At 46.1% G+C, this 23798-nt stretch overlaps 1 protein-coding gene across 1 annotated transcript in view; it reads left to right on the top strand.

Annotated features, from left to right (window-relative positions):
- Positions 1–23798, top strand: part of TC2N (tandem C2 domains, nuclear) — a 243432-nt gene that overhangs the window by 151224 nt on the left and 68410 nt on the right. Inside the window, exon 5 of the mRNA XM_085626516.1 lies at positions 3085–3173. Coding sequence (XP_085482642.1) covers positions 3085–3173 — 89 coding nt within the window. The remainder of the gene's footprint in view (positions 1–3084; positions 3174–23798) is intronic.

A 23798-nucleotide genomic window follows, 5' to 3' on the forward strand; every position in this document is an offset into this window, starting at 1 on the left:
TCTTTGGCCCTACATGCCCCGCTCCAGCCCGACTTTGCTCCGCTCCTCACATCTGTCTTAGCCCTTGAAGTCACCCCTCCTTTTTAGGTCTGTGTGTGTGGCTGTGTGTGTGTGTGGCTCTGTGTGTGTGGCTGTGTGTGTGTGGGTAACTGTGTGTGTGTGTGTGCATGTGGCTCTGTGGGTGGCTCTATTTGTGTGTGGGTTGCTCTATGTGAGTGGCTCTGTGTGGGTGGCTCTGTGTGTGGGTGGCTTTGTGTGTGTGGCTCTGTGTGTGGGTGCAAATGCAATAGATCTCGCATTTGAGAGTGATTAAGCTATTGACATTGTAAATAACAATGCCGTTTCTTTAAATGTTTTTTACAAAAAACATAAACAAAAATAATGTCATGAGCAATGCCAATAGCTCTAACTTTAACAATGCCGAGACCATTGCATTGTAAATGCTTGTTTGTTTTGGGAATCTGGTCACCTTATCTGGGAGTGCTGTGCTACTGAACCATTTTTATTCGTGTATTTCCTTATTTGCTATGTGCCCTTCCTTTTGTTCCAAACCATATCACCTGCAGGGCGCAGGTATTACGAATCCTTTTGCACGAGCCTGGTTATTCACAGACCTTCGTGCTGGCGTTTAAGTAATCAACCCCGTTGAATTTACAGGAACCGTCTGCCCTCTCTGCTCTGTATGTGCATTACAACACACTGACAGACATTGTGCAATCCGAAATGAGGACAATAAAGGCGCGGGAAAGCCCTATAACGTCAAAGTTGACTGAGTCCACTTCCTTATGGCCGGCCCTGCCCGCCTGTTGGCATGTGGCGCATTTTGGAATGAAGCTGAACAGCTGTCAGACCTGCCCCACCATATGAACTTCAGTCCTGCTGGTTTTAGTGCACATTCTGGTCTCGTGCGAAAAAGTCACCCGTGTGGCTCTCAGCAATTCTGTTCGGATTGATCCCCTTCTGTGCTTGAATGGCGTACATGGCCGCTGAAGCGCTTTATAAGCTCCACTCATTCATTCATTCATTCATTCATTCATTCATTCATTCATTCATTCATTGAGTATATGATTTTTAAGGCCATAATCAGCAATGGTGATATTTATTTATCCACGTGCTAGAGGTTTGACACAGGTAGGCTCAAGTATGTGATAGAGAGAAAGCATTGTTAGCGCTTACTTCAAAAGCCATCAGATGGGTCCTACGAAAGTCATCCATAAATCACACTTTACTTTATTGCTTATTAGACATCAATGGTGAAGTCCTGAGACTCAAAGTGCCATTCGCAAAACTACTGACATATATTCAGTTTACAGGAGTAAATCACCGTTTTTTTAAAGTGTGAAGTCAATTTTGCAATGTACAAAAATTGTTTTTGTACTCCGGCAGAATCAACTCGCACATAACATTAACCAAATATGGTATTAAATCTTCTTCTGAGAGGGGAACTGGGCGTCCCGTGGCAGGGAGGCCCTGGAGAGTTTGTGCACACCCACATACTTGAGAGGTGGTGGGAATTCAAAAATGTCTCTGAGCCCATTCCCACGCACAAATTACTTTGAAATTCGTAAATGTTTCCAAGGTACTTCCAAAAGTACTCTTGAAAACGTTTGTGACTTTTAAAAAACATGACTACATCCGTACCGAAGCACACGTCTAAACCCAAAGATGCACTTTGCCCATAATAATTTTATTTATTTTTTTGTTTTGATTCGGGCCCGTTGCCATTTAAACCAGTTTCTCCCCTTGCCATCAATGAACTATGGTCAAGACCCCTGGAATGATGTCATACTGCGGCTGCAGCTTTTTTTTACATCATTATAGATTTGCCACGTTTGTCACATAATGCATTATCTGCTGCTTAACCTGCAGATTTTACTCCCAAAAATTGTTTCTAGCTCTGGTGGATCAAACGTTACAAAAAACAAGGCAAGATGTGTTTGCGTGCAGTGAAAGGCCCTTCACAAAGGTTAAGCTGCCATCTTTCAGTTGCTTATTTCTCTATCTGGTTGTTTAACTGGTACTAATGAGGTGAAATCTTTGCCAAGACAATATTACCATGTGTAAAAATTGCAAAACAATTAAGTATTACTATCAAAAAAGTGCTGTGTTATGCCGCATAATTTGTCTTTCCTAGCCACGTAATTTACTCCACGCTACTACATAATTTGGTGCTCCCTTGCCGCATAATTCCAGTGGCCCTGCATCTAATGCAAATCGAAGGATAATGGCCTTTCGGTGTGTCACACCGTAGAAATTTATGATGAAAAGCAAATCGCTAGGTAGCCACTTTTTCCCATAGGAATTGATGATTAATCCTTCTGTCAAAAACGTTTTCCATTAACAGTTCTTATTATGTTAAAAAAACACAGGCACCTGCTGCTGATGTTGCATAATATCGGGGTTGTGGAATACAAAGGCTGCCCAGTCTCCATTCCACCTCCACCCTCTTTTTTTCCATCTTTTCTTCGTTCTGTCTTCCGTTTCTGCTTTTGTCTCTGTTGCTCTCGGCTAAAGCCTGAACATGAAAAACAAGTCCCAGTGTCCCAAAAATGAGTGCTGGAGGCCTCGACCTGCAACCACTGGCACACATTGAGCACTGCCCCATAGCAGTCAATGCAAGTCAGTGAATGTAGAAGCCTGGCCATATCCTTCTAGGAGCCTGCTGGGAATAGATGTCCAGCTTCTAACATTTGTTCATTGTAATGTTTGACTTCAGTTGGGGGGAGGAGGAAACTGTCGGGTTAGCCTGCAAGTACTCAGGACTAGCAGGACTCGCTATAGCATCTAACGAGTTTGGATAAAAACTACATCTATGTAGCTTGCTCTGTATCCTTCTTGCAACTATGAACCCTGCTGAACATAGAACACCATAGCATATCACAAGTTAGTGTGTTATAGCTTTGCACAGCACTATTTGCATGGCAAAACACTGTCCAGCTTAGAATGCCCTTGAGTGACACACACCATACCTTCTCATACTCATTGGAAAGAAGTTGTGCCTGAATTGTTTACTATTTCAAGGTAGAACATATTAAATTATTATTTTGAATTCACAAGTGAACAGCTTGATTTTTTTCTGTGCAGTTTGTGATTTAAGAAGCCAGAGAGTCATCCCTTCTCCGGAGCTGAGCAGTTCTATGTTAGACCTGGCAACTCCACAGAAAAACATTCAGGTAAGTTTCTGATAATTTACCAGACACGCCCAGGAGTAATCTTTTACCGATGCAAAGCAGTGAGGGTTCCAATGATAAGAAATATTTAAATCCAATACATTGAGGAACCTGGGGCTCCATACCTGGAAATATAATGTTAAAGGCCTTTTTCTTGTTTCTGTTTTAATTTCTTTCTACATTTTTAGGTCTCGCCTAGGCAGCGCATTCGCTGCTTGTGCTGTCTCGAAGATACATGCTTTATTTAGGATATGCAAAAGACACACAATTGATGGACGGAATGCAAAACATTTCAAGTTCAATTGGCCGCTCACTGCTCGTCACACCAGCAAGTTGCCCCAAGGAACTATGGTCAATGTAGTGGCGACGGCGAGTACGCCTATGCCACAGTGTGTGTAAAAAAGTATGTGTCGCATTAGCCATCCCTGGACACGTGTTTCGAGGTAGTTGCCTCTCGTCAGCAGGGAGCAGGTAAGTGTAAAGGGGTGCCGCGTGGACTGCCAAAATTTAAAAACAGGTAGAGTACCTCTCATGGCGCGCAGGTGCTGATCCAGGACTCGTCAGCCCTGTGGCTCAAGGGAGCCGTAATATATCAAGTTCAATTGGCCGCACACTGCTCGTCACACCAGCAAGTTGCCCCAAGGAACTATGGTCAATGTAGTGGCGACGGCGAGTACGCCTATGCCACAGTGTGTGTAAAAAAGTATGTGTTGCATTAGCCATCCCTGGACACGTGTTTCGAGGTAGTTGCCTCTTGTCAGCAGGGAGCAGGTAAGTGTAAAGGGGTGCCGCGTGGACTGCCAAAATTTAAAAACAGGTAGAGTACCTCTCATGGCGCGCAGGTGCTGATCCAGGACTCGTCAGCCCGGTGGCTCAAGGGAGCTGTAATATATCAAGTTCAATTGGCCGCACACTGCTCGTCACACCAGCAAGTTGCCCCAAGGAACTATGGTCAATGTAGTGGCGACGGCGAGTACGCCTATGCCACAGTGTGTGTAAAAAAGTATGTGTTGCATTAGCCATCCCTGGACACGTGTTTCGAGGTAGTTGCCTCTTGTCAGCAGGGAGCAGGTAAGTGTAAAGGGGTGCCGCGTGGACTGCCAAAATTTAAAAACAGGTAGAGTACCTCTCATGGCGCGCAGGTGCTGATCCAGGACTCGTCAGCCCGGTGGCTCAAGGGAGCTGTAATATATCAAGTTCAATTGGCCGCACACTGCTCGTCACACCAGCAAGTTGCCCCAAGGAACTATGGTCAATGTAGTGGCGACGGCGAGTACGCCTATGCCACAGTGTGTGTAAAAAAGTATGTGTCGCATTAGCCATCCCTGGACACTTGTTTCGAGGTAGTTGCCTCTCGTCAGCAGGGAGCAGGTAAGTGTAAAGGGGTGCCGCGTGGACTGCCAAAATTTAAAAACAGGTAGAGTACCTCTCATGGCGCGCAGGTGCTGATCCAGGACTCGTCAGCCTGGTGGCTCACGGGAGCCGTAATATATCAAGTTCAATTGGCCGCACACTGCTCGTCACACCAGCAAGTTGCCCCAAGGAACTATGGTCAATGTAGTGGCGACGGCGAGTACGCCTATGCCACAGTGTGTGTAAAAAAGTATGTGTCGCATTAGCCATCCCTGGACACGTGTTTCGAGGTAGTTGCCTCTCGTCAGCAGGGAGCAGGTAAGTGTAAAGGGGTGCCGCGTGGACTGCCAAAATTTAAAAACAGGTAGAGTACCTCTCATGGCGCGCAGGTGCTGATCCAGGACTCGTCAGCCCGGTGGCTCAAGGGAGCCGTAATATATCAAGTTCAATTGGCCGCACACTGCTCCTTTGAGCCAACGGGCTGACGAGCCTTGGACCTGCACCTGCGCGCCATGAGAGGTACTTCACCTGTTTTAATTACATTTTGGCAGTCCACGCGGCACCCCTTTACACTGACCTGCTGACGAGAGGCAACTACCTCGAAACACGTGTCCAGGGATGGCTAATGCATACACATACTTTTCTACATACATCGTGGCATAGGCGTACTCGCCGTCGCCACTACATCTACCACAGTTTCTTGGGGCTACTTGCTGGTGTGAAGAGCAGAGTGCGACCAACTTTTGAATCAGGAATGCAAAACATTCTCCCCCAGTCAAGAGATCTGGGTTAAATCCATCATTCTTTTGCTTTTTCGCCCTAAGTGCGCCAGGTATGCCCAGACGTGGGTCCTGGGCTCACTGTGCCATTGGAATCAAGCTATCCTGGCTGAAGAGGGGTTAAACCCCGAAACCGGTCCCAGGATGCTTGTTTCCGGTCCAGGGAGGACCTGCCTTGGCAGTTCGGGCTGGACTGTTCCCATGAGGCACAGGGTCAAAACAGATTTGCATATGGCCAGGTGGCATGGTGAGCAAAAGAATGATGGATTTAACCCATATCTCTTGACTTGGGGGTGAATGTTTTGATTTGTTCTGCATTCCGTCCATCAATTGTGTGTCTTTTGCTTATTTAGGATATGGGCTTCAAAAAATGCACATCTTTTTCATTGGTTCCGCTTGCTGTCCTTTAGAAATGCTGGCTTATCATTGGAGCATTCACTTAGTAGTCCCTCCTTTTGGAGTTTTGAATGCTTCTATGAGGACTGCCCCTGTTACATGTGTTCTTATTGTTCAGGTTATTTATACTTTGAGAGAACTCTTTTTTTGGTTGACCTGCTGCTTAGCTCCTTAAGTGTTCTGTTTACTTGTGCAATGAAACTTCGGTCCGATTCATTTGCATGCCATCCCTTAATCTCCCTGTGCTTCCACCTCACCCCTCCCACAACACTGCTCGCAGGCCCCCAACCATCCCTCTGAGCCCACTGCTCATTTTGCTAATCTCCTCCCCAGCCCTTTTGGGTTAATTTTCACATGAATTTGCAGTGCAGAGCCCTCATTTAATCTCTTTCACCCACCCCCCTCGCACAACACTGCTTGCCCGCCCCCACCTCCGAGATGCTGCATTGATTTCTTATACTTATTTTAAATTAGTAGCTTTCATTTATGTTGAGCCAACACCAGACATGAAAACGAATCAACATCTCCCCAGTCGGCAGCTCTTACCGCTGCACCATATTCTTTCCCCATCCTTGTTGCAGGTGCAGTACCTTATGTGGCCAAAAGAGGTCCCAAGGGACACCCAGTGACAACCTGTGGTACTGCACCCTCACAACACTGTACTTGTTTCCTGCCTCAGCTTGTGTTCTGATGTATGTATTTCTGCCCCACCCCTTCATCCAACAGGAGTTAGCTGCAAGGCAGTTTCTGACAGCAATGTCTTTCATTATGTGAATTTGTGCACAATGAAAGTCCGCCTACACAGCATAGTTTTGGAATTTATGTATTTTTTTTGCTATGAAACTGTTTATTTTAAAACAGAGCATGTTGGTCAATTGTTTCTGAATTACTTTTCTGTCTGCTAGATTGTAATAGGTTTCTTTTTATTTTCGTTGCACTTGTGTGTTTAAAATATGTATAGTTACTTTTTTTTAATGATTAAATGGAATGAGCAGTGCAGCACTGTGCATGAGCCCCACCTCCCCACACCCACAGCTGCAGATGTAACGAGTCTTGCAGAGAATTTTGTAATAAGTGCAACATTTTTGAAAGATCCATAAGCCTACTAACGCTGCCCCATTTGATGACTTGAATAGTCGATCCCCGGACACCATGATCGGTTCCTAATTGATATACGCTGCTTTTGTGCACACTCGTTCTTATCCGCTGCCCTCGATAAACAGACTGCCCTAATGGCCACCCACCATTGTCCATGTTAACTACCCTCCATGCTGCCGCCCACCCAGCAAAAAAACATAAGTGATCTGACATGCCCAGAGTGTCCTGCTTTTTATCAGCCCACGCCTTTGTTGTCCATGTTGCCCCCTCACACGCTCGCCCTCTGTGTTTCCTCCTGCCGTTCCTCCAATCAACAGTCATACCAAAAATACGACTTTTCAAACCAAAGGCATCCTTCCCATAAATGTTGTTGAAAAAGCACAATAAGAGACTTCTTAAACCTAGCTCTGTCCTCATGTGCAGAGTCCTTAGTACCTGTAAATGTCAAAGCGTGCCCATGCTTGTTGAAGAAATCAATGCACTTGCATGGAAATAATTAATAAAATATGGTACTAAAAGAAACATTTCTCAAAGTCATTGGGATGTTTACAATAAAATCAAAACACTGACGCATACCACTGCTGTGCAAGCAGACTGGCATTCATTTCCGTAATCTATTTTTTTAATAACTTTCTTAATATGCTTGCTCCCTTTTTTAAATTATATGCATTATGTACAAAAATGCCTTTTTTGGCGAACCTGTGCATGGGCCTACATACAAAACATACACTAGGGCACACAATGTAACAGTACAAACAACAAGCATGAATCCATTCCTAATGACGAGCTGAATCTGTAGAAGTAAAAGCAACCAGCACCGTGATGAAGCCAACAGCGCAAAGCTCGATATGTTATTTGGAAACCTTACTAGCTCCTGTGATGTTTTGCCTTGGAGCCTCGATCAATGCCCCACAATTATTTAGTTGCAACACTTCAAGCCACTACATGCACCTGCTCACCAACAGACCCTACGCAAGCACACCAGTACCAGTACATTCCTACAAATACACAGCTTTTGAATCACCCTCCGAGCACTTACTGCGCTCCCTTTCATACCTGTAAGTTTTAAATAAGAAACAGTAGTGCTGAATAACATCGAGGGTCTTTTTTGTTTTCACAAATGCTATATGTGGAAATTGTGTTTTTAGGGATTCCAGTATCCATTTTAACGAAGTTGTGTGAACAGACAATTTTAATTCTAGCTTTTCCTTCTGCAAAACCTCCCTCAGTCTGAAGCTCGATGGGCAATGACTTTTTAAAGTTTGATCTCAGCGCACTACTTTAGTGTACAGAAATTCTGAGCAGGGATCTGATTTTACATATAACCCCCCAACATTACAAAAATAATGAGCTGTCGTAGCAATTTGTGTTAACTTTGAGTTTATACCACCTTCTAATTTCATGCTACATTTGTGTATTGTTCTGCTGGTGCCGTGCAGAAAAACGAAAATTGTAATCATATTTCTTCCAGACCAGTGAGAGATCACATTTCTTCTCACTTCCCAGTATTATCAAGTTTCAACAAAGGACATTTTTAGTTTGAATGACTGTGGACGAACCGAGCGAGCCAGTCACTCCTGACTGCCTCATCAGGAGTCGTAAGCGCTATATAAATACATTCACAGTTGACTCTGACTGACATGACTATTCAAAGGAGACTGTAAAAATTCCCCAAAAAGTTTATCGAGATCAGCTAGCTATAAAAGGAGATCGAATGTCTATAGTTCATGCAGTCACACGTTTCCAACCTATAGCAATTCAAAACCAAAGACCAGATTTCATTGAAGTACCTGAATTGATCGGTGACTCTGAAGTCTGTTATTCGATCTTGCATACATTTAACAGGCAAGACGAGCCGGTGTTCCTCAGATCACGGGAGTAGCCAGAAAATTAAAATAACCCCCACTTTCAACCAAAGGTCTTAGCACCAAGCAGGTGAAGCGAGTCATTGTGACCCTCCCCAGAAAATCATGCTTGTCTCTTCCACCCAAGCATCTATCCATTCATCTTTTCACCCTTCCATCCACCTGCTGATATTCACCATTTCATCCATACATTCTGTCATCTATTCAGTCTTTCATCCAACATTCAGTCTGTCACCATTCCATCTACCCATGCGCCCATCCATATCCAAACCTTGCCATCTATCTTTAAACCTCTCCATCACACAAACCCATCCTTTTACTCAGTCATCCATCTTTTTACTAATCCAGCCACCCTTTCATCCACTCATCAATCCATCCATCTATCCGTTCAGTCATCCACCCACCCTTTCACTTATCCAACCATCCACAAAGAACTCTAGTTTTAAGCTATTGTTGTCATATTAAGGCTCAAACATGCACGGTTTTACCTACCTAGGTATACTTTTGTTGAATACTAGTGAAAAATCTCTACTACCATTGCCCTCAGTGTACACCATAAGGGATTTAGAGTGAAGTTTATATACAACTTGATATCCCCTTTTTTCAAATAACTAATGGAGAATAAATCCATGCAGAAATAAAATTGAATCCCTACCATGAGGTCAGGTTCTCATTTTGTGGATAGAACATTTGTATTATTCCAATATCTTCAATTCTCACTAAGTCTCCATCAATAGGGCCATACACATCAAATCTATAATAGAAAGCCACACACCGGATAGAAGTTTTCTATGGTCACAAGTTAGTCGTATCAGATTCACCAGATAAGAGTCCTCAACGTAATATTTTTTTGACTTTTCAAATGGCACCTGCAATCATTTAAAACAGATTCCTTCGAAAGCAAAATTCAGTGTTTCAATCTAAGTCTAAAATGTGTCAGAGGAATTTGACAATAGTTTATAGGTCCAAGGTCACTTCTTGGTAACACCTTAGAACCCTGCATGGCCATCCCGGGACTTTGAATTCCATACCTTAAAAATATTCAAACACACTTTACATTCGAGATGGCAGCTATCTTAGAATTACTCTACACTCTACAGAGAAAAAAAATATAAAAATATTCTTCTTCATGTATATCCGTTTGATTATGTAGGAGAATTCATATTTTGTTACATACTCTCCTTTCTGAAAAATAAATCAGTGATCAGATTGTGGAGACATTTTCATTCTTATTTAAGTTTAAATGTTTTACCTGTTCCTCGGAATTCTGCAGACACACATTGCAATAGTTATCTTCATAAATGTACATCTAAAGAATAATATATAAAAATGCTTATTAATCAATATCTACAAAATGGCTAGTTAATTATAAGTTCAAAAAAACTTTTTTTTAAAACAGTTTACATTCAACCAAAAAACCTAGGTTAAAAAAAAGATTTTCAAAACAATTACTATTTTTTTAAGATCCCCACAGAATACTGCTACTTGATGAGCAGGGTGATGGATACCCTTAAAGTATTACAAGATTAAATACATATACATCCAGCATCAATTACATTTTGACATACAAATATAAATAAGGCACTGACATGTCTAATAATCGTTATGGGTTGAATAATTAAAAATGAAAGAAAAAAAAACAATATATATATATATATAGCAAAAAAGATATATGTATATATATAAATATATATAATCTCTCCTACTGGCGGTCGCCAGTAGGTAGTTATAGTTAGGACCTAGTTTCCATAGGAAAAGCGTTTTTTGTTTTCCCAATAACTTTGGCCCCGGTTGACGAATATTCGCGTAATTTTCAAAACTTATGGCCCGCTCCGTTCAGCTCCTATCTTGAAAGTTTCAGGGTGATTCGGCAAGTGGGGGCCGAGTGTTTTCTCCATGTTAATTCCCATAGGAAACTTCAGACACGGCTACAGCCCGAACTGATGAAAGGAATTACACCAAATTTGGCAAAAAGGCAGCCCTTGGTTCAGAGAGACCTTTTTGTTAAATGGTGTAAATCTGTTCAGTGGTTCCTGAGAAATTCAAAAAATAGAGGTCGGAAAATCAATTTTCCATAGGAAACTTTAGACACGGTTACAGCTTGAACTGCTGAACAGCATTACACCAAATTTGGCAAAAAGGTAGCCCTTGGTTCAGAAAGAGACCTTTTTTTTAATGGTGTACATCTGTTCAGTAGTTGCTGAGAAAATCAAAACATAAAAGTTTCGATATTTAGCGGCGTGGTGGATCCGCACACCCTCCCGACCACGAGCTTTATTCTAATTGGCTGTCAACACTCCAAACCAGGAAGTGTTGGCAGCCATCTTGTGCCTCGATAACCGAGGCACAAGAAAACAAAAAAAAGAAACGCAGAGAGGAGGAGCCTAGCGCGCAACCAAGATGGCCGCGTAGGCACAGGGCTCCCGAGGGCCTCCACAACCTCCCACGTCTATCCTGAATTGATCCTGATTTTATCGACGGGCTTCCACGGGCGAACCTACGTGGAGGTGATACCTGCTGTCCAAATTCAAATCGGACATCGGGAGCCGGAATAGTATCGACTCCAAGTTGGCGGCCTACTCCAGACCTTGCCCCGGACTCGAGTTGGCATGGTGCCCGGGCAGAAAGTGAAAAACAACGGCATGCAGGACTTGGGCCGGTGCGCACCCCCTACTTTCACTTTCGGTTTCGGGTCTCCTCGCTGAACCTGAGGGGCCTTGGATTGTCATTACACATTTACGGTGGGACGATTGGGTACCCTGCCTGCTCTTGGCCACTAGCTGGGACTACCCTTTGGGGTCTCCGAGGCGTTCTAGATTGGTTCTCCGGTGCTCGCTCATCGTGTTGGTGGCCGACACCCTTGACGCTCATCAGACAATGGCGGCTAGATTGGACGGAGATAAGCAAAAATCCAAGACGACTAGGCGGGGAGCTCATACCCAAACTAACAGCATGGACCGCTATACCCAGTCGAGAGGTTCCCCTGGTGGCCCGCATAAGTCGCCGGAAAGATCCAAGGATGGCCCGGGATCGTCAACGGAGTTAACACTGCAGGACGTCATGGGTGCCATCGAAGAGATGAAAGCGGCAGTCGGCCAGCGATTCGATACATTGGCCCATAAATTGGACACAGTTTTGATCGACGTTAACCTAGTCAGAGCGGACCTTTCACAAACGAATGAAAAGGTCAAATCCTTGGGTCTGACGACGTCGAGTCTGGTAACGGACGTGTCTTACCTGCAAACCGAGGTCAGTAATCTGCGGACGTCCACTGCTTTGTCTGCCCGTCGATTGGAGGATTTTGAAAGTAGGGCTCGGCGGAGTAATGTGCGCATAATCGGGGTGCCGGAGAAATCGGAGGTTCCTGCTGCTGACCTCTTTGTGGAAGACCTTGTGATCAACCATCTCGCACCCAAAGGCTTGAGTAAATTCTTTGCGGTTGAGCGGGCCCATAGAGTTCCGGGTGGTAAGCCCAAACCGGGCGCTCCCCCACGGCCCATCATCGCCAGAATTTTTCATTTCAGGGACAGGGACGCTATACTGCAGGCCTCGAGGGTGAGTGGGCCGACGAAGTTCGAGAACACTCATATAAGTTTCTACCCGGACTTCACACAATTGGTCCAAAAGCAGCGACAGGAGTTCATGGGTGTCAAACGGCGACTGAGAGACATGGACCTGAAATATGCGATGCTCTTTCCGGCCAGGTTGCGGGTTGAGTTTGAGGATCGGACGTACTTCTTTGATCGGCCGGAGGAGGTTGGAGATTGGCTTGATACCCTGCCTCAGCAACGACGTCGAGAGGGACAGATCGAGGGGAACGGAGCGGGCGCGGCCGGACAGGAGTAGACTTTTGGTTCCCGGTGACTGACTATTGTGATGGCACTTCCATATTTTGGTTTGGTGTTTCTAATCAGCACCTTATCCTTCAATGCCCGGGGGTTGTGGGGTGCTCAGTGAGGCTCTTTCCTCCTCAGGGGTTTTCTTTTTGTAGCAATAGTTAATGTTAAGGCGACAGGCACACTGCAAGTTGAGGGGGCTACATGGGCTCACGCAGGGGTGCAGGGTGGGGGGAGTTGTAACGGGAAGGTTGGTGGGGAGGGGGGGAGTTGGGGAATGTTTCTTTGTTTCACAAGGCAATGTGAGGTTAGTTGCTGATTTGTTCTGGTTGTGTTCTCCGGGATGTGGGCATTATGCACGGGAGCGGGGTGGGGGGTAAGGGATTGAGAATACTCTCGTGGAATGTGAACGGACTGGGGGATAGGATCAAGCGCGGGGTGGTGTTGCAGTTTTTGAAACGGATCTCACCCGACATTGTTTTCCTGCAGGAGACACATCTGCTTGGGAACTCCTTCCATGCCCTGAATAGGCGGGGTTATCGCCTAGCTGTTCACTCTGGTTTCACTTCTGGCTCTAGGGGAGTGGGTATCTTGGTCAGGGCCTCTCTCCCGTTGGAGGTGAACGAGGTGCTCCACGATGATAGAGGGCGATATGCGGCATTGGTGGGGAGATGGGAGGGTAGAACTGTTTCGCTTGTTGCTGTTTATGTGCTGCCGGGATTGCAGGCGGCTACATTTGCGGATTTGGGGCGTTTGGTCTTGGGACTCCCTGGGGGGGTTCTGGTGTTAGGGGGTGATTTTAACGCTGTTGTATCCGGTATGGAGGACCGTCACCCCCCAGGGATCTCCCTAGAGCCCAGGCCTGGTTGGGTGGCTTTCTAGATACTTTAGGACTTATAGATTGCTGGAGACTGATGCACCCGGGACAGGCACAATACACCTTCCACTCGGGGGCCCACGGGAGTCTCTCGAGACTTGATTATATACTTATGCCAGCGTTCCAGGCTGGAATGATCGGGGAGGTGCGTCATTTGGCCCGAGGTATTTCTGACCATTCCCCTCTATTGTTGCAGATGGAGGTTGTTCCTGGGGCGGAGGGAAGAGTAGCGCCAATTAACCCCTGGTATTTACGTAACCCTAATGTTCGCGCTGAACTGGTTAAGTCCATTGATCACTACTTCAAAGATAATGTGGGGTCAGTGTCGTCTGCTATCTCCCTATGGGAAGGTTATAAAACGGTGATCCGGGGGCAAGCCTTGTCTCTTATTTCCCATGCTAGGAGGTGCGGGAGGGAAGAAGTGGTCCGCCTGGAAACTGACATAGCTGAGATGGAGGGGGATCTGGAGCGGGGTGTCACGGACGAGAAATTGCACGTTCTCAACCTTAAACAATCAGATTATAGAGCGCTGGTCACGGATGCTGCTAAAAGGATGAGTAGAGAGAAACAAGGACGACTGTATGATGTGGGAGATAAGGCCGGGAAGTTGATTGCTTGGTTGGACAGGAAGGAGAGAGCGAGTAGAGTGGTGCCGGTTGTGGAGAGAGTGGATGGCGTGTGTGTGACTGACCCGGTGGAAATTGTTGACTGCTTCGCGGATTACTTCCGTGGGGTATACTCTCCGGTCTCTGGGTGCTCGGAGGAGGAATCTCATCTGTTACTTAGAGATATTGCATTGCCGTCCCTCTCGGAGGCCGATAGCATACTGATGGAGGCGAAGTTGTCGCCGGATGAGATTGCTCTGGCCATTCGCTCGATCGCTTCTGGTAAGGCCATGGGTCCCAATGGTCTCCCCATTGAACTATATAAGTTGCGTCCAGATAAGATAGCACCATATCTCCGTGACATGTTCCTCGCTGCACGGGCGGCGGGCTCCCTCCCCCTTGACCAACGTCTCGCCACCATAGTTTTGATACATAAAGAGGGGAAGCCGCGAGACTGCTGTGCCTCCTACAGGCCTATCTCGTTGTTGAACGCGGAACCCAAAATTCTGGCTAAGGTATTGGCCAATCGTCTGGTTCGGGTCGTGGGCGACTTGAACCTGAGGCGGTTGCATGGCGTGCTTGCTAGAGCGGAGTTTATGTGAGAGCCGGCCATCTTGGCGTCTTTGGACGCTACCATGGCGTTCGACACTTTAGAGTGGCCGTATATCTGGGCTGCGTTAGCGAAATTCGGGTTTGGCCCTGAATTCATTGGGTGGGTAAAATTGCTATACGCTGACCCATTGGCGCAGGTTGTGGTGAATGGTAGGGCGTCGGCTCCCTTCGCGCTGGGGAGAGGTACGCGGCAGGGCTGTCCGTTGTCGCCCCTCCTCTTCGCACTTTCTTTAGAGCCTCTCGCTGCCTGGTTGCGTTGGGAGCCGTCGCTGCGGGGCATTAGATGGACGCCGGAATTCGAGGACCGTGTCTCCCTTTATGCTGATGACATCCTTCTGTATCTCACCTCTCCTCGACAGTCGCTAATTGTATTGGTGGACGTATTGAATTCCTTCGGTCGTAATTCTGGCCTGGTTATCAACTGGGCCAAGTCATGTGTTTACGTCCTCTCGGGCGGGGCCCCCCTCTTGCCGCGGGGGTGCCCTATTCAGATTGCTACATTGGGGTTCAAATATTTGGGGATCTTCATATCACTGGACCCTGCGATCCGCTACGAGCGGAACCTTCTTCCTCCACTCCAGCGATTGAAGGCCGACGTCGCGAGGTGGCGACGGCTTCCGCTCTCGCCGCTCGGACGGTTGGCATTGTTTAAAATGATGTCGCTGCCTCGTTTTTTGTACGCTTTACAAAATACGCTGGATGTCGTGCCGGCCCGTTACTTCCGTGAGGTGGAGGGTCTTCAGCGCCAACTGTTTTGGGACGGGCGACCGAGGATCGCTCTCGCCAAGTTGACACTCCCTTGGTACGATGGGGGTGTCGCCCTCCCCGATATTAAAAGATACTATTGGGCGTCTCAATTGGCGGCGGTGAACCACGGGATATACGGTCCTGCTTTGAATCCGGCCTTCGAGATGGATAAGTTATTACTTCCGGGCGGGGATTACAACAGGGCACTGTATTCGGCGACTCCGGATGCACGGTTGACAGGACCAACGCAAGTTGCGGTACGCGTGTGGCATGCGGCGAATGCCGCGATGGGGTGGAGGGATCGCTTGACTCGAGTGACGCCGTTGTATGCCTCCCAGCGTTTGGGTTGTCTGTGGAAAACGAAAGGCTTTGAGAAATGGGACATGATTGGTATAAGTAAGGTGGGTGACCTCTGGGCGAAAGGGTCCTTTAAAACGTTTGACATGCTCAAAACTGAATACAAATTAAATGATAGGGAGTACTTTCGATATGCACAGGCCCACCATGCGCTGTGTTCGGTTTTTCCGGATGTCGCTGCTATCCCAGAATATTCCCCGTTGGAAGATAGGGTGTTAGACGGCTATGTGCCCGACAGCACTATTTCCCTGATTTATAAAAAACTTATTAATGATCGTACGGACTTGCTGACCCATCTGCGGGAGGCGTGGACGGCCGACGGATTGGAACTGGACGATGAGGATTGGGTATCGGCGGTGGCCTCCCCGAAAGAGGTGGCGATCCCGGCCCGCCTTAGATTTGTGCAGCTGAAGATACTCCATAGAGTGTATGTCACAGGGCCGGGTTTGATACGTATGGGTTATTCAAGGGATGGACTGTGTAAGCGTGGCTGTGGCTTGTTGGGTACCTTTCTTCATATCCTATGGGAATGTTTGGAGGTTGTACGATTTTGGAACGGGGTACATACTGTAATGGAGGAAGTCACGCATGTCGCTTTGTTACCAGAGGCCAGGAGGTGTTTGCTGAATGTCTGGGAACCAAATGACTATAACGCGGCGCAGACACAGTGGGTGACTCTGGGGTACATGGTGGCTAAGCGCAATATCGCACAGTTGTGGGGTTCCCCGAGGCCGCCTACGATTTCGGTATGGAAGGAGAATATGGATTGGTGTATATTCAGGGAGAAGACGGTGTATGTGGTGAGAGGCAAGCCTGGGAGGTGGACTAAGGTGTGGGGTCCATGGAATTCCTATTGTGGGAATATCTGCGCTCCGCCTCTGCCGCGAGAGAGTCGACGTCGCTTTGTCCCCCTAGCCGCACATTCTACGTAATTGTGCATGCTTTGTCCCCTTTCCCGCCGCCCCCCACTACCACCTCCTGTCAAGAGTTATTCTAGATAATATGGATCTTCCCCCGTCCTGGGGAGCGCACGATGCTATTTCGGACTTTCATTGCCGTGTTTGTGTGTTATTGTGGGTCTTTCTTTTCTTTTTTTTTAGAAAATATGAAACCGTTCTTTTCGATTGCCCTTGGACTATGGCCGCGGCCTGTTATATGTGCTTTTGAACTTTCGGGAGCTCTTGCTTCTGACTTATTTGAATGTATGGAGTTGCCTTGCTGGCTCCCGAGCTTTCTAGCGGCCGGCCCGTGTGGTTGTAGGCCCTTGTTTGTATCTCTTTAATAAAAAAAAAAAACGCAAAAAACAAGAAAAGGGGGCCGGGTAGAAACACCCTGACCCCCTAGGCCTGGCCAGCGGGTCCCACAAGGACCCCCAGGGCCCAAAAAAGCATTTTGTTTTTTTTAAATCGTCCGAATTCGCGCTGTGCGGGCTCCTGCGCTCCATTTAAGTAAGCCCCGGGTGGGCCAGGTCCCGGGGTATGCTGAAATGAAATTGCGGGGGCCCAGGGGGATCCCTGCAGCCCCAGAGACCGCCACCCCCCGGGGCTTATTTTTTTAAGGTTTGGGGGGGCCTCTTCGTCTTTGTGGACTTCTGTTGCTTCTTTCTGCATTTCTTTTGCTTCTTTCTGTGCATTTTATCTTCTTTCTTCACATGTCCTACCTCTGTAGACATAGTTAGAAACTAGCATTTAAAAAACCTTTGAAATTCACTTAAAAAAACATAGGTTTCAGGCACATTATAGTTAGAAATTAGCATTTAAAAAACCGTTGAAATTCACTGAAAAAACCATTGGTTTCAGGCATCTTATAGTTAGAAATTAGCATTTAAAAAACCTTAGAAATTCACTGAAAAAAACGTAGGTTTTAGGGAAAGTTATAGTTAGTTGGACATTTCACTTGTACAAAACCAGAGAAATTCCCCTGTTATAGTTAGTTCAGCTACCTATAACTCATGCCCTCGCAATGCACTGCTGATGATGTCACATATTGCATCACTCATGACATGGTCAATGACATCACTGAAGACATCGCTGATGACATCTCAAATAACATCACTGATGACATCACTGATGACATCATCCAGTGACTGTGTGTTTCTGTAAAGTTTAAATATGTTTAATATATATAGGGAAAGGCATAGTGAAGAATGAGTGGGTGTATAAGTGTCTGGATGATTTAGTAGGTGCGTGACTGACTCTATAAGTGAGTGATTAAACGTATCTTACTGAATGCATGGGTTAGTGAGTAAACTGTGTATATATGCACTAATAATAAAGAGGAAGGCTTCTCTCCAGGAACTACTCATGGGATAAAGACCTCACCTTTAGGCTATAAATCTATTTTATATGACTATCCCATCTGTAAGGGGGAGTATAGGAGAACAACTGACACACCCTCCAATCAGGAAAAAAATTAGAATTTTCCAAAAGTGTCCAACCAAAGACCAATGAATATAATCCTGCTTTTCACTGATGTCTTATTTTAGCACTTTCTTAAGTTGTTCCCTACGCTAACATTTTTGTCGACATCACCTCCTTTTCTCTTCACTGAAATCTTTGCTTTTATTCACTACCATATGTTATTGGGGTTGCATTTTTGTCTAAACGTTGAGATACTTTAGCAGCGTTCATACATTTTGTCCTGATTGCTGAACTGTGTTCATTAATCAAATGAGTGCCTCCCTTTTTGTTACCCCTCCAAGCAATATGCCACATGGACGTTTTCTGGTATTTGTTGTATATGTCTTGTCGATAGCCCCCTCCTCAACACCTTAAGAAAACCCAAAGTTAGCCCATGCACACTCCCCCGCCCTGTGGGAAGATCACAGGCAGGTGAAAACGCATGACATGAGAAATGATAGAAGGCAGGGCACAAATTGGGGGTAGACGTCGTCCACCCTGCCAAGAAGTTGAGCTCCACTGAATTATTCTGATCTCATCCCGGTGTAATTTTCTGACACCGGGACATTGTCTACTTTCCTTTCCTAGCAGCAATGTGCAGGCGGACAGGGGACTTTGTTATTTTAAATTTGAGCAGGGCCCAAAAGAAAGGCCTTCTATCAGGCCTCCTTTTGTTTGAGTATCCTTGCTGGGATCTATCTGGAGCCTCACACCTAGATGCAAATGCAATGGAGGGGAAACAAACAGCTTGTTAATACTGCACAAGTATTTAAGAGAAGTAGGGTTTTGACTTTGTTCAGAAATGGTACTCAGTAGATGTGATTTCAGATGCATTGGTCTGTCCCAGTATTTACACAAATAACAATTTAAATATCACTATTTTGTTTTATTTCTTTTGTAGCGCTACTCATCCCAATGGAGGGTATTAGTGCGCTTTACATCACACATACACATAAGACATTGACAATAAATCATATAAATGTGTAAATCAATGTACAGGATGTGTTACATAAGACAGTGAGGGTTACAAGGTGTATGAAGTCACATGTCCTTATTAGCTCTCAGTGCTATGTTAGAAGGATTACAATTCATGAACTGCAAGTCACAAAAGGATGACTGTGTTAAAAGCAGTAACCCACTCACCTAGCTACATAACTAAAAATCTGTCATCTGCATGTTAAATGGTGTGCTTAGCAGGAGACATTTTATCCCCTTATGCTACTTTGTTTGAAAACTGTGACTAGACAAACGTAGATCTCTCCAGCAAATGTTTACCCTCCAGATTTATTTTACCATTATTATTCCCTGAGATTTACTGGGCACACAATGATCTCTGCGGCGAGCGCCTTAACCCCATGAGATATTTTAATATGCAGACTTTGCAACCAATCAAGCATAACACATTTACTGCCACTTTTCTCCATGTTGCCAATTTCTTTGTGACAGAGTTTAAAAAAGTTTTATAAATTGAGGCCCACGCTTTGCATTAGGGTTACATCACTTTTTGGTTCAATCCCAATGCAAAATCTAATTTGTTAAATCTCGTAATGTTCTCAGATCTATTCATGATAGACATGTTAAACATGTGTGAGGTGTTAAGATCTGATGTCACTTCTTGTAATGTCACTTCCTGTGAGGTCATGGGTTGTAATGCCACTTCCTTTGATGTCACTTACCGTGATGCCTTGCCATGATGTCGTGTGCTTTGATGTCACTTGTCATGATGTCACTTGAATACTGCGTAACTTGGTTAGTCCCTCCACTTTTTTTTTTTTTTAGAACTTGTGCACTGATAGAAAATGCTACTAAAAATGAAAATCTGCCAAATAGGCCGTTCACGGAGGTATGCACGATAAGGAACTTTGCTTCCTTCTGTGTCCCTTCTTCTAAGAGTATATTCCTGAAGATATTCCTGAATACTTTGCTTCAGGTGAAATATTTCTGTTAAGTGAGTCCTACAAACTGCTGCTTACCCATAACTCGTCTCTCTGCTTCCCACTGCAACCTGTTTGAGCTTCATGTGAGGCCATTCAGCTACCATGTGGACAGTTTACTAACAAACAACTTCCGTTATCGGAGAAGATGTAGCCCAACGGTTAGAGATGCCAGCTAACCTTGAGACTGTAGGGCCTTGTTCGAATCCCGGCGCCAGTGCTTAATTTGTGCCAGTGCTTTCCAGTGCTCAGCACCGGCTCTTAATTGCCAGCACCTGGGCTTATGACTGTGTGCCACATGGTAATGGTGTCTGCCAATTTTGGTACAAGCACAACAACTTCTGTTTATTATTTAAATTTACATTTCCAATTAGTAGTTTTTGCCTCCAAAGCCATTCTTATAGCTTTGGGGGGCTGTAATAGTATGAATGGTCACACCTTTAAGAGTGTGATGATTAGAAGTGTGTTGGTGCTGTCTTTGGCAGTGCTGCCAGGGGCAACGGATGGTGCAAGCTCTAGTGTCCTCCTGTCGAGAGCCCCGGCACTAAGTTGTTTACAAATTAAGCACAGCTCGGCGCTCAACATCCTGTGATTCTAGGCAAATCACCCAATTTGCCCGTGCCTAAAAATGTGTAACTTAATCCGATTCTCATGAGAAGCTCTCTTGTGCCACGTTAGCTCCATATAAAACAGCAAAATGAGCAAAAAATAGCGACCAAATGCCATATATGGTAAGGCTTTTTGTAACCCCAAAGCCTGCACTGAACAGATTAGCAGACTTGTGATTGAAAAAAAAATTACAACGCACGTGGCGCAAATGGCTTTACGACAGTCGGGCTATCATCATTGTTACTCCTTGAGAGCCACAAGGGGACTGGGCTAGCAAGAAGGCAATCTGTCATGCCTTGAGAGTCAAGAGGCAATGTGTCAATGCATTGTGACCGCTCCTGCAATTAGTAACTGTTGGACCTGGCCCTTTTGGCCGGATGGTCCCTAGACTTTTTGCCTTCCACCTGTACTTTTTCTGACCTGTTGTTGGCTATTTTATGACTCTGAGCACTTTACCACTGCTGTTCAGTGCTAAAGTGCATATACTCTCCCTATTTAAAATGTATATGTTGGTTGGATTCCCTGATTGGCTTATTTGGTTTATTGTCAGACCCCAGTAAAGTGCACCAGGAGTGCCAGGGCTTGTAAATACAAATGCTGCTGGTGGGCTTGCAGCACTGGTTGTGCCACCCACAGAAGCGGCCTGGTAAAATGTATCTAAGGTCTGCCATTGCAGAACCTGCGTGCAGTCTGGTACTGTCATGCTGACTGGGTAAGTGCACACACTTACCAGTCCCTAAACCTTCCCTTAACTTCATATCAGTCGCCCCTATGGTAGGCCCAAGAGCAGGGTGCATTGTAAGCATAAGGTAGGACAAGCCCTGATGTATGTGGCATGTCCTAATAGTGAATTACAGCCATTTTCGTTTTTCACTATTGTAAGGCTACCTGTTCTCCATAGGCCAGAATGGGCTGTTAGAATTGTTACATTCTATGATCCTAACAGACCCAGGGAACATGGTAGAAATTCGAGTTTAGTATGCCTGAACTCAGAATAATAAAATAAATCTTTTAGTAAAGTTTATTTTAATATTCTGTGTTTGCAAATACCACTTTTAGAAAGTTGGTATTTGCTTGCTTGACCATTTCAGCCCGCCTCTGCTATGATGTGTATCTGCCTGTCTGGCTGTGTGAGTGACAGGGCTGGGGAAACCCAGAGGGGCAGGGCTAGGCAGCCTGGTGGTGAATAGGAAGATTGGCAGTCAGATGGGTGGGAGGAGTACACCTGGGCTCTGAATAGGGTTGTGCTCTGCTACCACAATGCTGGCTCCACCTCCAGCGGAGCGGCTGATGTCTCTGCCCTGCACCCTGAATAGAAAGGCAGAGTCATGTCAACAGAGTGCTCAAGAACTGGTTTGGACTGGGCAAAGGCCCCTCAACCCCAGAGGAACAAAGGAATTAGGGGTATAAGTATTGGGACCCTGCTCCCAAGAAATTAGATCCTGCTGAAACAAGAAGAACCTCTGCCAGAAGAGAAGGAACTGGGAAAGCTGTAGGAGGAGTAACTGTCCCTGACCTGGGGGATTGGCCTGCAGTGGTTGCCTTGCTGCTGAAGGAGAGGAGAAAGACTACTAAAGACTTTGCTTCAACTTGTGCTTTGAAAAGATCTCCAAGGGCTTGAACTGAGCTTGCCCCCTGAATGAAGTCCCAGGACCAGTGGACTTCACCCCCAGCTCCCCAGAGTCTCTTTGGAAGTGCCTGCTGTTGTTGTTGGGCCTTCTGAGGGTCTGCGTGTCGCAAGGAGCTGGAAGTGCGACGCAAGGAAGAGAAGCGTGCCGCCGTCGGAGCCGCTGTCGTCGCATCTCGCAGAGAGTGTCGCCGCTGCAGCATCGCATCGAGCGGAAGCGTCTCGCATCATTCCGGAAGTGTCTCGCAATGCGGAAGAAGCGTATCGCCATCGCAGCCATCGCAGCTGTCGCATTGCACCGCATCGAGAGAAGAGTCTCGCATCGAGGAGGAAGCGTGTTGCCATCGCAGCCATCGTAGTTGTCGCATCGCACCGCAACCCGAAAAGCGCCTCGCATCCACGGAGAAGCGTGCCGCCGTCGGAGCCGCTGTCGTCGCATCTCGCAGAAGGGGTGTCGCCGCTGCAGCATCGCATCGAGCGGAAGTGTCTCGCAACGTCGGAGAAGAGTGCCGCTGCATCTCGTCAAGGGTGACGCCGCTGTAGCTGACGCATCGAGTCAAGCCTTCTCGCAACATCGGAGAAGCGTAACGCATCTGGAAGATCCCGTCTTTATTTCTTTTGCACCAAGAACTTCAACGCATCTGCATCGCTGCAACACTTTCGTTGCCCTGCGTGTCGCATCTAAGGTACATTGACTTAAAGTGTCGCATTTAAGAACTTAAGAGAAACCAAGCAATCTTCTACCAACTAAGCAACCGTATTGTGTATTTTTAATCGTTTAATGGTCTTGTGATAATCCTATATAAAGAATCCTTATTTTTAATATAAATACCTGTGTGGTGTCCATTTGTAGTGTTGTCACTTGGTTACTGTATGTGTTCACAAATGCTTAACCTATAACGCTCTGAGATAAGCCTTGTCTGCTCGCGCCAAGCTACCTAGAGAGTGAGCAGGGGTTGTTTTAGTAGTGTAACCCCTTTCCCTGACTGGAGGAAAGGTTCCCTGCTTGTCACAAGTACCTACCTGTGCCAACCAGAGAACCCGGATTCTAACAGTTACCACGTGCCTCGGTAGGCCATTGACACCTAGCACCCGTGTCACTTTATTAGTTCACATAATGCAGCTTTACATGGCATAGCATGCGGAGGTATTCTCTCCTATACATGGACGTCGTGGTAAAGCTGTGCGCCAGCCGCAGACCCTTCCATGCGGCTCTGCTTGGTTTGTCCTCATGCCTATAGACAAATTCACTTTACTCTGTAAACCCCACTTACACGTTGTCATAAACCAAAATTGCAGTGGGCGTCTCCGTTAATTTCACTTCCGTTGATAGGGCCACAACGAATTAGGAATGGGGTGCTAGGGAAACATTCAGGGAGGGGATGGGGAGGGAGCTCCGTTGTTCTCTTCCCGTTTCGATGCTTTATTTCCTAATTGGCAATTCACATTGGGGGTGCGGGGCGGGGGGGAGGGGAATCCTAGTGATTATGTGAATTTGAGGACATTGATTTTTCTACTTGATGGTAAATGAACA

Source organism: Triturus cristatus, chromosome 9 (genome assembly GCF_964204655.1).
Source record: "Triturus cristatus chromosome 9, aTriCri1.1, whole genome shotgun sequence".
In the NCBI taxonomy this organism is placed as follows: domain Eukaryota; kingdom Metazoa; phylum Chordata; class Amphibia; order Caudata; family Salamandridae; genus Triturus; species Triturus cristatus.